The following is a 14,898-nucleotide window of genomic DNA, read 5'->3' as shown; positions in this document are numbered from 1 at the left end:
CAATACTTTGGCCACCTCATGTGAAGAGTTGACTCACTGGAAAAGACCCTGATGCTGGGAGGGATTGGGGGCAGGAGGAGAAGGGGATGACAGAGGATGAGATGGCTGGATGGCATCACCGACTCAATGGACGTGAGTTTGAGTGAACTCCTGGAGTTGGTTTTGGACAGGGAGGCCTGGCGTGCTGCAGTTCATGGGGTCGCAGAGAGTTGGACATGACTGAACGACTGAAGTGAACTGAATATTGCATTGTATATATGGACCACAACTTCTTTATCCATTCATCTGTTGATAGACATCTAGGTGGTTTCCATGTTCTAGCTATTGTAAATAGTGCTGCAAAATGAACAATGAGATACATGTGTCTTTTTCAATTTTGGTTTCCTCAGGGTATACACCTAGGAGTGGGATTGCTGGGTCATATGGTGGTTTTATTCCTAGTTTTATGAGGAATCTCCATAATGTCTTCCATAGTGGCTGTATCAATTTACATTCCCACCAAAAATGCAAGAGCATTCCCTTTTCTCCACATCTTCTCCAGCATTTTTTGTTTGTAGACTTTTTGTTGATGGCCATTCTGACTGGTGTGAGGTGATGTCTCATTGTGTTTTTGATTTGCATTTCTAATAATGAGCGATGTTGACCATCTTTTCATGTGTTTGTTAGCCATTTGTATGTCTTCTTTAGAGAAATGTCTGCTTAGGTCTTTTTCTACTTTTTGATTGGGTTGTTTGTTTTTCTGGCATTGAGTTGTATGAGTTGCTTGTATATTTTGGAAATTAATCCTTTGTCAGTTGTTTCATTTGCTATTATTTTCTTCCATTCTGAGGGTTGTCTTTTCACCTTGCTTATAGTTTCCTTTGCTGTGCAAAAGCTTTTAAGTTTAATCAGGCCCCACTTGTTTACTTTGGTTTTTATTTCCATTACTCTAGGAGGTGGTATAGTTATAGAGGATCTTGCTTTGATTTATGTCATCGAGTGTTCTGCTTATGTTTTCCTTTAAGAGTTTTATAGTTTATGGACTTACATTTAGGTCTTTAATCCATTTTAAGTTTATCTTTGTGTTTGGTGTTAGGAAGTGTTCTAATTTCATTCTTTTACATGTAGCTGTCCAGTCTCAATGGTGAAAAACTGAAAGCATTCCCCTAAGATCAGGAACAAGACAAGAGTGTCCAGTTTTGCCACTATTATTCAACATAGTTCTGGAAGTCCTAGCTTCAGCAATCAGAGAAGAAAAAGAAGTAAATGGAATCCAGATTGGAAAAGAAGTAACAGTCTCACTGTTTGCAGATGACATGATTCCCTAAAGACAGTATCAGAAAGTTACTAGAGTTAATCAGTAAATTTAGCAAATTTGCAGGATACAACATCAATACACAGAAATCACTTGCATTTCTATATACTAACAATGAAAAATCAGAAAGAGCAATTAAGGAATCAATCCCATTCACCATTGCAACAAAAAGAATTAAATATCTAGGAATAAACTTACCTAACGAGACAAAACAACTGTACCCAGAAAATTATATGACACTGATGAAACAAATCAAAGACGACATAAACAGATGGAGAGATATTCCATGTTCCTGGCTAGGAAGACTCAATACTGTGAAAATGACTACACTACCAAATGCAATCTACAGATTCAATTTGATCCCTATCAAATTACCAATGGCATTTTTCACAGAACTCGAGCAAAAAATTTCATAATTCATATGGAAACACAAAAGACCCCAAATAGCCAAAGCAGTCTTGAGACAGAAGAATGGAGCTGGAGGAGTCAACTTTCCTGATTTCAGATTATACTATAAAGCTACAGTCATCAAGACAGTATGGTCCTGGCACAAAACAGAGATATAGACCAATGGAACAAGATAGAAAGCCCAGAAATGGTATTTATTTTTGAGTATAGCTTTCCCTAAATTTTCACCTATATGAAACCACTTCTGTAACTTTTATTTATTATTATGTTTATTCTTATGTCCCAGTTTAACCATCATGGCTGTGGAATTTAGCTTCTATCATAATAAACCAGCAATTTTAATTTGTTCTTTGGATTATATCTTTAGAATTTACTATTAGATTTATATCAAGAAACACCTTTGTGTAAATATTGGTCTTTTAGTAAAAATAAGTCATAACTTACAGGGAATGACTTCAGTTCAGTTCAGTTTTGTCTCTCAGTTGTGTCTGACTCTTTGCAACCCCATGAACTGCAGCACGCCAGGCTTCCTTGTCCATCACCAACTCCCAGAGCTTACTCAAACTCATGTCCATCAATTAGGTGATGCCAATCAACCATCTCATCCTCTGTCATTCCCTGCTCCTCCCACTTTCAATCTTTCCTAGCATCAGGGTATTTTCCAATGAAGTTTCAGCTTCAGTATCAGTCCTTCCAATGAATATTCAGGACTGAGTTCCTTTAGGATTGACTGGTTGGATCTCCTTGCAGTCCAAGGGACTCTCAAGAGTCTTTTCCAACACCATAGTTCAAAAAATGACTTAAGAGGCACCAGAAAACTCCTTAATTCCAAGGGGAAAACTGAAGATCTTTTTTTTTTTGAAGAAAAGAAGTCAGTGAAAGTGTTGAATGAAGGTCAAAGAAAGGAAGTTTGTGTTTTCCCAAACCACAAGGCAAAGAATGACCTCAAAGAATAACTTTTCTGTCCTAAGTATGACCCTAAATAATGGGGAAAGGAGGTAATAAATAGCATAACAAAAATTTTATGAAAAAAACAAAAGAACAAAATTATTATGATCTATGGAATGTGGTTTGTAAAATATATTCATTAAAATAACTTTTTTGTTATTGCCTTCTGGGATATTAGAATTTTATTTGTGTTTTAATTTCACATATCATCCTTTCTTATTCCACAAGGTGCTCCCCATAATAATTTCAGGTGATACTGGGATGAAATTGAAAATTAAACGAAAAAATGAAAATGAAATGCTACTAATGAACAAATACTTTAAGAAATATAAATGTTTTTATAGCTCTCTGTCAATTTTAAATATCCATTAGGATCTCATATGTCCTAATATCCCAAATTATAGTTTACTGTATCTCTTTTCAACTATAATTTCACATTTCTTATCCAATAGTAGTTTCATATACTACAAAAACAAAATTTTTTCCTTTGCCTTAACACAGAACCAATCTGAACATTGCCTGTGACATTCCCACTCCTAGCCACAAGATGGACTTGCAAATCAACATTTTGCAGATACACATTTCTCAGGGTGGACTGATGATTTTGTTTCATATTTCTTTGTTATATTTTAACATATCCTTTATTTTTCTTTTCCATTAGCAGTGAGAACTAGTAAGAACAAAACAGATTTAAAAAATTGACCTTCAACGATGTATTCTTTGGGTTGTTATCATGCTCTCTCATTTATAGTTGTTTCATCTAGGACAATGCAAAAATTAATCACACTTACCTTACTCTGTAGATGTTATCATTATTTAACTTATTTTGGAATATTTCAGTGCTTTAGGTTTAAGCTAAGAATATAGGGTACATAGTGTACTTACCTTGGGAAATTCCATTATAAAATCATAAGCATTTGCTTCCTTTGCTGCTTTCTCAATGTCTTCACTAGTCACACCATCTTGTCCATATCTAATATTGTTATTAATGGTGGTTGCAAACAAAACAGGCTCTTGGCTGACCACTCCAAAATGTTTTCGATAATGTCGCACATTTAAAGTTCTGATATCGTTACCATCCACCGTGATCTACAAATCCAAAGGAATGAATCATTGTGATGCCTTTCACTGCATTGCGTTAAAACTGTTTTTACTACTCCAAAACATAAGCTGAGAAGCAGGTTGTTTCAGGAAACAAAGACTGACTATCTTTTGATAAAATATGTATAGCAAGTACATTGCCAATAGATTCTTTCTGGTAGTTGGGAACTAATAAAACCCAAAAAAATTGACTTAAAATTTGGTCAAACTATATGAATATCTTTACCCCATAGACTATAACCTGCAAGGCTCCTCTATCCATGGAATTTTCCAGGCAAGAATACTGGAGTCATTCCCTTCTCCAGGAGATCTTCCCGACCCAAGGATTGAACCAGGGTCTCTTGCATTACAGGCAGATTCTTTACTGTCTGAGCCACCAGGGAAGCCCTAACCCTATGGCTAACATGATCTACAGGCCCTAGCATGATCCACAAATTAGGTATTATGAGGCTATATACTCTAGGAGTCACAAATGTTATTATGTAGACACATGTAAAAAACTTCAGTTTTGTTATTTTAAGACTTATGTGACTTCTGCATTGTTTTCTAGGCAATTCTTTCCTTCCCTTCCAACACCATAATCCTCTGCAAAAGATAAAAGTGCATTTTACTCCCTGCTATAAATAATCTTAAATGAACATTGTAGTCTCCATAGATAATGCCATTATCCATTATCCCAACATATTTCAATGACAGAAGCCAAGGTATGATAATCGTAACTCTGGTATTTCACACCAGCTGGTATTCTGTCAGGGCATGGGTAATCCATGCAACTGCTTTATATATGGGATACTTAGCCAATAATTTATTCAATATTAGCATGAATATGTAGGTCTAATGGCACCCCACTCCAGTACGCTTGTCCGGAAAATCCCGTGGACGGAGGAGCCTGGTAGGCTGCAGTCCACGGGGTCACGAAGAGTTGGACACGACTGAGCGATTTCACTTTCACTTTTCACTTTCATGCATTGGAGAAGGAAATGGCAACCCACTCCAGTGTTCTTGCCTGGAGAATCCCAGGGACAGGGGAGCCTGGTGGGCTGCCATCTATGGGGTCGCACAGAGTTGGACATGACTGAAGTGACTTAGCAGCAGCAGCAGTATACTCCACATAAAGACTTAAGATGTCAAATTTATGTTTCAGAAGAGTATATTTTCTTTTAAAAGTAACAGCTGAAAATTTGAATAGAAGCATTACAAATTATGCTTCTGTGACTATCATAGTCTTGTTTTCTATGCTATTTACAGGTTAAAAAATTAAGTGCATCATATGGATGATGCAAAAAAATGAGAGTGCATATTTTCTACCGATGTTATTCTATTGGGATGTTTTGAGAGACTGAAATTCTTGTTAAGTTCTGGGTATTACAAATTACTAGTTATTTTTCTTTACAGCATTTATTATCTTCTAATATTATATAATTTACTGATTTTATTTATGGCCTGTCTCTGCTTATTAGAATGTAAACTTGATGAGGGCAGAGAGGTTTTTTTTTGCTTTGTTCAGCAGTGTATTCCCAACATATAGAACAATGTCTGGTTCTTGGTAGGTGCTCAATAAATACTTGCTGAATGAATTAATATGCAAGAGAGAAAACCATATGGCTTCTCTCCCAGCCCCACTGTTAAAAATTAAAAGTTGACATAGCTGTAAGTTCTCTGTAACAGGTGGGCATTTCCACGTCTCGTTGTGTGGTCTCTACATGTTCTTACTAGGTGCACTTACAAAGCCGTCATCAGGATCATATAACCTCTGCAGAAGCTGGACTGCTGTACTCTTCCCACTGCCGTTGGGGCCGACCAAGGCTACTGTCTTTCCAGACTTAATTTTGAGATTCAGACCTTTCAAAATCTATTGAAACGTATGGGAGGGAAATTCATAAAAGTAGGATAAGTAAGAATATGATTTTCCTGTCTTCAGAAATTTAATATATAATTACAAACAGAAAAATTTTGGCACTTAACAACAAATTTAGATCTTGCTATGTTTGTTTCATGTATGTGTATAATTATCTACACAATTTTGGAAAGTAACAGTAAAAAACTAATAATCTCTCTATATAAAAAGATCTAAGTTGAGTACTCATAGACTATTAATGAGCCACAGCAAACTTTTCAACTTTTCAGTCAAAATACTTCATGTGAATTTCATGACTACCAAGTTAGAGAAAGTTATATCTTCTAACCTGCAACAACAGGAATGAAACCTTGCCAGATATCTCTGTGAGCCCTTTAAGGAAGTTCTTTTTTAGAATATATTTAACACTGTTGCAAAATATATTCTAAAGTAAAACTGGCAGACTTCTTAGGGATTCCCAAGAATAGGATTTCACTACATCCTCCTATTCTAGTGGTAGATCTCAAAGGAACAATTTAACTTAGGGGGAGTAAGTACTTTTATACTTTTCTCAATACCTGGGGGTTGCTACCAGCAGTTAGTGTCCTGGAACCTGCATTATGAGAGAAACTCCAAAAAACTACCCTCTCAAAATGACAACAGTAATCCTGTTGAGAAACTCTCACCCTTACATATTCTCTTGAATTCTTTCACTTTGATCTCCACATTTGTAATGAAAGAGACTCTTTAAACAGACCAAAGGTAAAACCTTCAAAGGGCCAAGCAGAGAAAAATTCTCTAAAAGAGATGAGAAATAAGGGAACCCAGTGGGAGTACCTCCTCTCCCATCTGCAATTTTACTCTAGAATTCACTTCTGTTCTTTCTTTCGAAGAATTTGTGTTTTGTTTATTTAAAGTGGGTAGATCTTTTTTCCGGGGGAAATTATTATTCATTTTTAAATTTAACAAAAAAAGCTATGTTTCAAAGGTTCATTTAAAAAATAGTTGTTTAAAACCCAGAGAGCTCTTTACCAAGCAATGTACCGGCAAAACTGCTGCTTAAGTCTCCAGGAAGCCAACCCAAATGTAGTTGCAAAATGGAATTAAAATGCTCTATTTATATTAAGAAAAATGATGGAAGACAACACTATTCCAATAATGGTAATTGAGTAACAAATTTTCTTAAAAATAGCGATCTTTGAAAAAAATAATTTCAATCAAAGACCTAGAAAAAAATAAGGTAGTAGGAGTAGCTAAATATTTTTTTTGGTGCAAATTATGCAGGGGATATTTGGACACTGTAAAAGATAGTAAAGGTTGATGGCATTAGTAATTTTACCTATTTCACTTAAAATCATCCTTTTTCTATAAAACAGGTATTTTAGTAGGAATTATTCCTTGAAATCTTTAACAGTAACTCCTTTTTTTAGATAAATACATTAATAAGATGAAAGGATGAAAACAATAGAACAGACACACATATTTTTGCTAGAAATTGTCCAAGACTGAATGATAAAAGGAGAAGGATGCACTTTTGCTGAGTGGTGTGTGTGTGTGTGTGTGTGTGAGTGTGTGCTTGTGTAAAAGTAAGAGACAGAAAACTGAGGCACAAAAGCTGGTGTAGTAAAGGCTTTAGGGAAGGGAAAAGGGAAAGACACAACATATACACAATTCCCTCAGATTAGAAACTTCAAAAAGTTCACGGAGCTGTCTATGCTGAGTGGGAAAATATCCAGGGACCACCAGTAGGTGGCACCATCAATTCAAGACATTTTTGCTGTGCTCCCAAATTCAGAGTGAAGGAATTGCAGGGAGGTGAAAATACTTTAGTCAGTTGAATACAGAGAAGAGGCTGCAAAATGCAAGTAGTTTTTTTCCAGAGTTATTTGTGCATTTGTGATCTTTCCTTCCTTCTTTCCTTCTCCTCTTTATGTGTCTCTATCTCCATCTCTCCCCTCAAATCTCTACACAAAGTAGCCAAATCTTGGTCAGACTAATTCTAAACAATTTCCTAAGAAGTGATCAAGCCAGTGGAAAGTAATATTAGAAAATTGTACATTTCCGTAATTAAATTTTACTTACCTTGATAGATGGTCTTGATGGATAACTGAAAGAAACATTTTTAAATTCCACAGTTCCTTCTATGCATTCCAATTTATAGCCTGTTGTTGAAAAGTTATCTATAGTGGGTTTCTTGGAAAAACAAAGAGGGCAGTATAAATCTTAGAGAAACTAAGCTGACACTCTCTATATTCTAAAAGTAGTTTAAAGATGTGTTTTCTTTTACAATATTTTCCTTTCTGCTTTAGAAGTGCATTGAGTTGGATGTGAAGCCTTTGATAAAACACAATCTCCTTATAGAAGAGTTAAAACAATTCCTTTTTCTATAGCCAATTGGTCAACATGGATTTTGTCCATCTTTTCATTTTAGTGAAATGAGTGTGCCTGTTCTTTGGTTTCCTTCTTGCAGTAATGATAGTTATCTTTCAAATCAATAGGGAGTCTTACCTTATCAATAATGTGGAAAATATTAAAGGCGGCTCCTCTGGCTACAGTGAACGTTTCAAAGTTAGGGGCTGCTGCTCCAATACAATAACTACTATGGATTACACTAAAAAAGACCTACAGAAACAAAAAATAATATTTATCCTTCACAGTTATATAAGAGGGACAACAGAATGAAGTGTATACTTGGTTGAGATTCAGAGGGATTTTAGAGAAATTAGATAGGAAAGATCGGAAGATGTTGTCAAACAGAAAGGAAATATTAGTTAATCCAAATGCAGTTGGCCTTTTCTTAATGTTGAACAATTTCTAATTGTCCCATAATCATCTTGTTATTACCTGTGGGGAAGCTGAGCAGAAAAATCTGCTTACTGAGGACTGCTAGCCATACATGAACCTGGATCGGTGAGGAGGTGAGCTGTACTGTCCCGCATGCTGGTTAACTTCTTAACTTTAAAGGGAAGGATGTTATAGATTTCATTGTCTTAGAGATGCTGTACTATTCTTCCCCAACTTTTCTGATTACTTGTATTAGTGGACAGTTGTCCATTTTCAGACAGACACATCTCTGCCAAAAGACAAATAAGCAAAGAGTCTCACAAGCTAAGTGCTAGTTTCCCTGTCTTATAGATGAGGAAGCTAAAGCTTAGCAAGTTAGTTATAAACCTAGAGCCACACATAAATTGAGGAGGAAAAAGGTGCTAAAAATTTCTCAAACTCAAGTTTTATTTACCAGAAATTAATGAATAGCTTAAAGTCTTAAAAGTAAAAGTCTAAACTTTAAAAGATGACTTTAGTTAACAAAAAAGAAATCTACATAGAATGGGAAGGCCAAATGAGAACTAAAGTATATCAGCCAGATCCATTTAGTTCATCAAGACAAATGAACTTAACCCTGAACTGATATGTTTATTATTGAAACTTAGGAGCGTAAGTGAAAAAATTATAATTTAATGTATAACCATTAAGAGTTTAAAAAACTCTCAGTTGTGATGCTGAACATAGCTGTATATAGTTTGTTTTAAACATTACCATGAGCTGAAAGGACAGAGGAAGAGTAGGAGAGTCCAATCTACAGAATATTTCCAGAAGAAGACATTTAGAAAGGTGAATGCAGAGCGCCCTCTTATCTCAGCAAGATGGAAAGAAAACAGTCTTACAAGAGACTGGTCTTTTTGACTCCTGGATTAAGATGACTCTAACTCCCAGTGAAGAATTCAATTATGATTCTTTCAAAAGCATCATGCCTTTAGAAGACACTAAATCATACTGGATGAGTAAATCCTGACAACATACAACTATAAAGGCGCATACAAATCATTTGAAGGAAAGAAATACTTGTTTATTAAAACACTCATCTCTAAATATTCACTATCATTCAAAGAGAAATTTTTAATAAACGCTAGGTAAGAAAAGATTATCTAAGCCAGTTACCTGTGTTCTCAAATAAGACTTACAGCAAGAACAGTTCCGATGGTATAATCAGGTTCTCCACTAAGAATCAAGGAGGTTCCATACCAAAAAGCAAGTCCATAGGTTCCATTCATAAAGAAGTACACAGCTCCAAGAGAGAGTTTTGAAGCAATAGCTTTTTTTATGCCAACATCCTTTGCATCTTTTAGATTCTGCGTATACCTTTAAAAGGCACAACAAAATATAATAATCTTGAGTGATAGTCGCTCAGTCGTGTCTGACCCTTTGCAACCCCATGGACTATAGCCCATCAGGCTCTTCTGTCTATGGAATTCTCCAGCCAAGAATACTAGAGTGGATTGCCATTTCCTTCTCCAACCTTGATAAAGTGAAACAAGTTGCTGAAAAACAAAGATTCTAGCCATGAAATGAGTCCTTAATTTTCCTCTTCACTTTAGAGGAATAACTTTGGGGTGACAATTATTTCTGGGAAGAGATTTACTGTCTAAATTTTGAAAATTTCTTCAAATTCCATTTCCATTTAATTTTCTTCAGGTAAAAGTTAAAGTTATTATTTTTGTTATGAATAAGATGAAGAGCAGGCTCACACTTAGCAGAAAAATTTCCATTGATCTTTGTATTGACCTCCCTATTCTGATGTCTGTGTACATATGTGAAAAGATGCCTGGAATGATAGTCACTAAATATTAATTGTTTTTCTGAAGAGGGTGAAACAAGGTGAGTTATTTTTCTTCTGTATATTTCTCCAATGGTTTGAATTTTTATAATATGGCTGCAACACTTTTACACAAATTATAAAGTTATTGATCTTATTTAACAAAACAAAAAACAACCACCAAAAAAAAAGTTGCAGCTGTGACGTCAGACAGAGATGTGTTCCCATTACAGCTGGACCACTGACTCCTGGTGGAAATAGCCTCAGGGGGAAATAAAAGCAAGTGTATATTATCATAATTAAAGAAACAGACCTTTGAATTTCTTTCTCCTGGGCCCCAAAGGCTATGACTGTTCGGATTGATGACAAGACTTCTTCTGCTACAGCGCCAGCTTTGGAATAGGCATTTAATTCCTTACTGGATAATGAAATAACTATCTATAATAAACAAAGACCACAGTTAACCTAAGAATAACTTAGGGTAGACAAATACCATATGATATCACTTACATGTGGAATCCAAAAGACGGCTACAAATGAACTTATCTACAAAACAGAAATAGAGTTATAGATGTAAAAGATACATTTCTGGCTACCCTGGATAAGGGTAAGGGGACAAATTAGCAGACTGAATTTGACACATGCAAACATATATACATAATAGATAAGTAATAAGGAACTACTGTAGAGCACAAGGAAGTCTACTCAACACTCTGTAATGGCCTATATAGGAAGAGACACTAAAAAAGAATGGATATATGTATATGTATAACAGATTCACTTGGTTGTACACCTTCAACTAACACAATATTGTAAATTATACCCCAATAAAAAATAAAGTGTGATCGATTATCAGAAAAAAAAAGAATAACCTGAGATACTAACAATGTGCAGAGAATTTAATTCAGGTAGAATCTAGAAGGACAAAATTTTACTATTGAAAAGATACTTACAACATTCTAACTCAGTCAGTTTGCAAATAAGGAAATCAACGATGACAGATACTGACTTTTTAGAATCTCGCAGCAGTGAATAAGCTTAGCTTAACATAACCTAGAGTCTAAATCTCTGTTTTCCCTTCTAATGGAGCTTCACTGTTTTTTCTCTATATTTTTAAAAGCTTAGAAAATGAGTATCTATCTCAATACTGTTTGGAAAAATTTGATTTGGAGAAGAATATTAGGGACGTGGCTCTTCTTAAGTGTATTTTGGAAATTAGTGTGCCTGATCTGACTTGATTTGATTTCTTACTATGTAAAAAGAATAAAAGAAAGACTTCCCAAGGGTGAGTTAGAGAGTTGTAGCAAGAAGAGGAATGAGAGAGAGACTATTTCTTGGTGATATTAGTCAATTTTACTTGATTTCTCAAAATTTTTAATCAGCATGTGCCTTTTTCTCTATTATACATCTCACTTACTATTCCTTTAATAAGTGAAGGATTTAATTTAGTAATTAGCATAACAGTTCAATGAAAGGAAGCAGGGAAATTGTCCTTAGGGTTATGAGTCTATAACTGTGGCTTGCTCCCATAACAAATCAATCCACTTTCAAAATACACTCCACATAATTGGAACTAATTTTGTGTAAGACATGTTCAGGTGTTTGCTAAAGCAGAAGGTATTACAAACTGAGTAATCCTCATTATTTATCGAATTCACTTAATAAAGATAGCTATTTCTATAATGTATCACTGAAAGGGAAGCTGCACATAGCAAAAAACCTTGTAGTAGGTTGGCCAAAAAATTCATTTGGGCTTTTCTGTAACATCTTATCAAAAAACCCAAACAAACTTTTTGGCCAACCCAATACATATCCAGCATTCAATAAATACTTGTCAAATTAAGTTGAATTAAAAGATGCTAGAAACCATCCAGCCTGGCTTCTTCAGTCATTTAGATAATTTTGACTTTGCTTCCTATTGCAACCAGTTAATAACAAGAGCAGACTTTAGTTTCCCCCACTGCTGTTCTTTTTAAACTCATTGTCCACTTCACTTCCTGGGAAGTTATAGCTCTGATTTTAGTAACATGGGTAATTTTCCTACTGAGGGGTCCTCATTTCTGGTAAGCTGGGGATGAAGATTTTGACAAGGGTTACAAGGTCAACACTAGAACTCACTAAATAAAGATCTGTTGTCTAAACACCCAAATCTATTGTGAAGGGATTTTTAATCAGAATATGTTTTATTGCTGAAAGTTCTTGTTTGGTTGAATTTGTATATAGCTAACAAATAAACTCAGTGAATTTTATGGTTTTGACTTCCATAAAGAACAATTAGCTTTGAAAAATTTTAAACTCAAAAAAACCCCAAAACAAAACAAAACTCATCTTTCAAGAGTACACTGTGCCTCCAATCTAGGAAATGGGTATACACATTGGTAGTATTGCCAAAGACTTAACATGGAGAGAGATATTAAGGATATATTGGTGCAGGGATATATATATTTTGCCCTTCACAAAGGGCACTGATTTCAAAACCAGGCTGTAAATAGGTTAATATCTTGTAAAGAGATTAATAGTCACACTATAACAGTGATAAAATATAACTTGTGTAAATACATAATTTGTTTTAAAAAATTGAAACAGATTGACATAATATATAAACATATACATTAGCAGACATTTTAAGTGGTTATTCAGAGCCTAATAAAATATAAATTTGGAATGGTTGACATAAAATAGTCACATAACAGCTTAAATGTTTACTGTTTTAGGATTTCTCCATTCTGTTCTAGTGAAATTAATTGAAACACAATTATCCGGGAATTTAAAATACACAAGATTTTTCCAGCATTCAATGTATAGTGGCATAAAACTTTATCCATGCTAGTATTCGAAACTGCATTAAGTTCTAAATGAAAGTAATATTCTTCGATGTTAGTGAGATATTAAACCCAGACTTCATTGTAGTCAAATTACTTGAAGATAGAAAGGCGGTTAATGATAAACAAAATCAAAAGCATTTGTGACATATAATATTCTTTCTTATTTGGGGACACATAAATATAGAACTGCCTTCTTTTTATACAATCTCAGTAAAATAGCTTCACATTCTTGCTTTCAGTCAACACTGCATTAGCCATCTTACCTACCCTAGAAAATATGGCTGCTGAAGCAATTATAAGAGGGGACGTGGACAGAGTCACCAGTGTGAGTTTCCAGCCCTTCACCAAACCGATTGCCAGGCCAACAGAAAAAGTAGACATGTTTTGAAACAACAGAGCAATCTTGTCTCCAATACCATCATTGATTTTGTTGATGTCCCTGAAGCAAGAAAATACATGAAATTAAGTCATTTGTACATCACGTATAAGAACAAAGTTGATAAACTGCATATCCATCCTCTTACTCAGTCATGCGCGTATTAAGTTCACCGATGTCACAACTATCAAACCAGCTGATGTCCTGAGCCAAAACTGAATGGAAAAACTGTTTTCGAATTCTCTTGGTCTGTCGTGCTGCAGTCATGACCCAAAACGAAATCTGTATGTAGCCAAAAATCAAGGCAGTAACTCCTATTCCAACATAATACAAGGTTAACCTGAAAAAAAGATTATTGGAAATTTTAGTGAGACTGAAGTACACCTTTTTTTCCTTTGTTACCAAAAAATGAAATTTGTCATATTTGACTAAGAGAGTTTGTGCTAAAGCACATAATTAAAAATAAACCACCACCAGAAAGGCTGAGTATGTTGATAGAGGAATCTAGGTTACCCTCGTATGACACTCAGAATATACCTCTCTTATTCAGCAATATGTGAACCGTGAACTTCCTGATGTGCAAGCTGGTTTTAGAAAAGGCAGAGGAACCAGAGATCAAATTGCTAACATCTGCTGGATCATGGAAATAGCAAGAGAGTTCCAGAAAAGCATCTATTTCTGCTTTATTGACTATGCCAAAGCCTTTGACTGTGTGGATCACAATAAACTGTGGAAAATTCTGAAAGAGATGGGAATACCAGACCACCTGATCTGCCTCTTGAGAAATCTGTATGCAGGTCAGAAAGCAACAGTTAGAACTGGACATGGAACAACAGACTGGTTCCAAATACGAAAAGGAGTTTGTCAAGGCTGTATATTCTCACCCTGCTTATTTAATTTATATGCAGAGTACATCATGAGAAATGCTGGACTGGACGAAACACAAGCTGGAATCAAGATTGCTGGGAGAAATATCAAGAACCTCAGATATGCAGATGATACCACCCTTATGGCAGAAAGTGAAGAGGAACTCAAAAGCCTCTTGATGAATGTGAAAGAGGAGAGTCAAAAAGTTGGCTTAAAGCTCAACATTCAGAAAACGAAGATCATGGCATCTGGTCCCATCACTTCATGGGAAATAGGTGGGGAAACAGTGGAAACACTGTCAGACTTTATTTTTCTGGGCTCCAAAATCACTGCAGATGGTGATTGCAGACATGAAATTAAAAGACGCTTACTCCTTGGAAGGAAAGTTATGACCAACCTAGATAGCAGCATATTCAAAAGCAGAGACATTACTTTGCCAACAAAGGTCCGTCTAGTCAAGGCTATGGTTTTTCCAGTGGTCATGTATGGATTTGAGAGTTGGACAGTGAAGAAAGCTGAGCGCTGAAGAATTGATGCTTTTGAACTGTGGTGTTGGAGAAGACTCTTGAGAGTCCCTTGGACTGCAAGGAGATCCAACCAGTCAATTCTGAAGGAGATCAGCCCTGGGATTTCTTTGGAAGGAATGAT

At 35.4% G+C, this 14,898-nt stretch overlaps 1 protein-coding gene across 1 annotated transcript in view; it reads right to left on the bottom strand.

Moving 5' to 3' along the window:
- ABCB5 (ATP-binding cassette, sub-family B (MDR/TAP), member 5) overlaps positions 1-14,898 on the bottom strand; it is a 118,318-nt gene that overhangs the window by 87,385 nt on the left and 16,035 nt on the right. Inside the window, exons 5-12 of the mRNA XM_010848835.1 lie at positions 13,532-13,723; positions 13,275-13,446; positions 10,496-10,620; positions 9,551-9,728; positions 8,097-8,210; positions 7,671-7,781; positions 5,478-5,603; positions 3,536-3,739 (exon numbers count right to left, since the gene is read on the bottom strand). Coding sequence (XP_010847137.1) covers positions 3,536-3,739; positions 5,478-5,603; positions 7,671-7,781; positions 8,097-8,210; positions 9,551-9,728; positions 10,496-10,620; positions 13,275-13,446; positions 13,532-13,723 — 1,222 coding nt within the window. The remainder of the gene's footprint in view (positions 1-3,535; positions 3,740-5,477; positions 5,604-7,670; positions 7,782-8,096; positions 8,211-9,550; positions 9,729-10,495; positions 10,621-13,274; positions 13,447-13,531; positions 13,724-14,898) is intronic.

This window comes from Bison bison, unplaced genomic scaffold (genome assembly GCF_000754665.1).
Source record: "Bison bison bison isolate TAMUID 2011002044 unplaced genomic scaffold, Bison_UMD1.0 scf7180017864275, whole genome shotgun sequence".
Taxonomy (NCBI): Eukaryota; Metazoa; Chordata; class Mammalia; order Artiodactyla; family Bovidae; genus Bison; species Bison bison.
The sequence above is the reverse complement of the archived record's forward strand: the minus strand, read 5'-3'. Positions and strand labels throughout refer to the sequence as shown.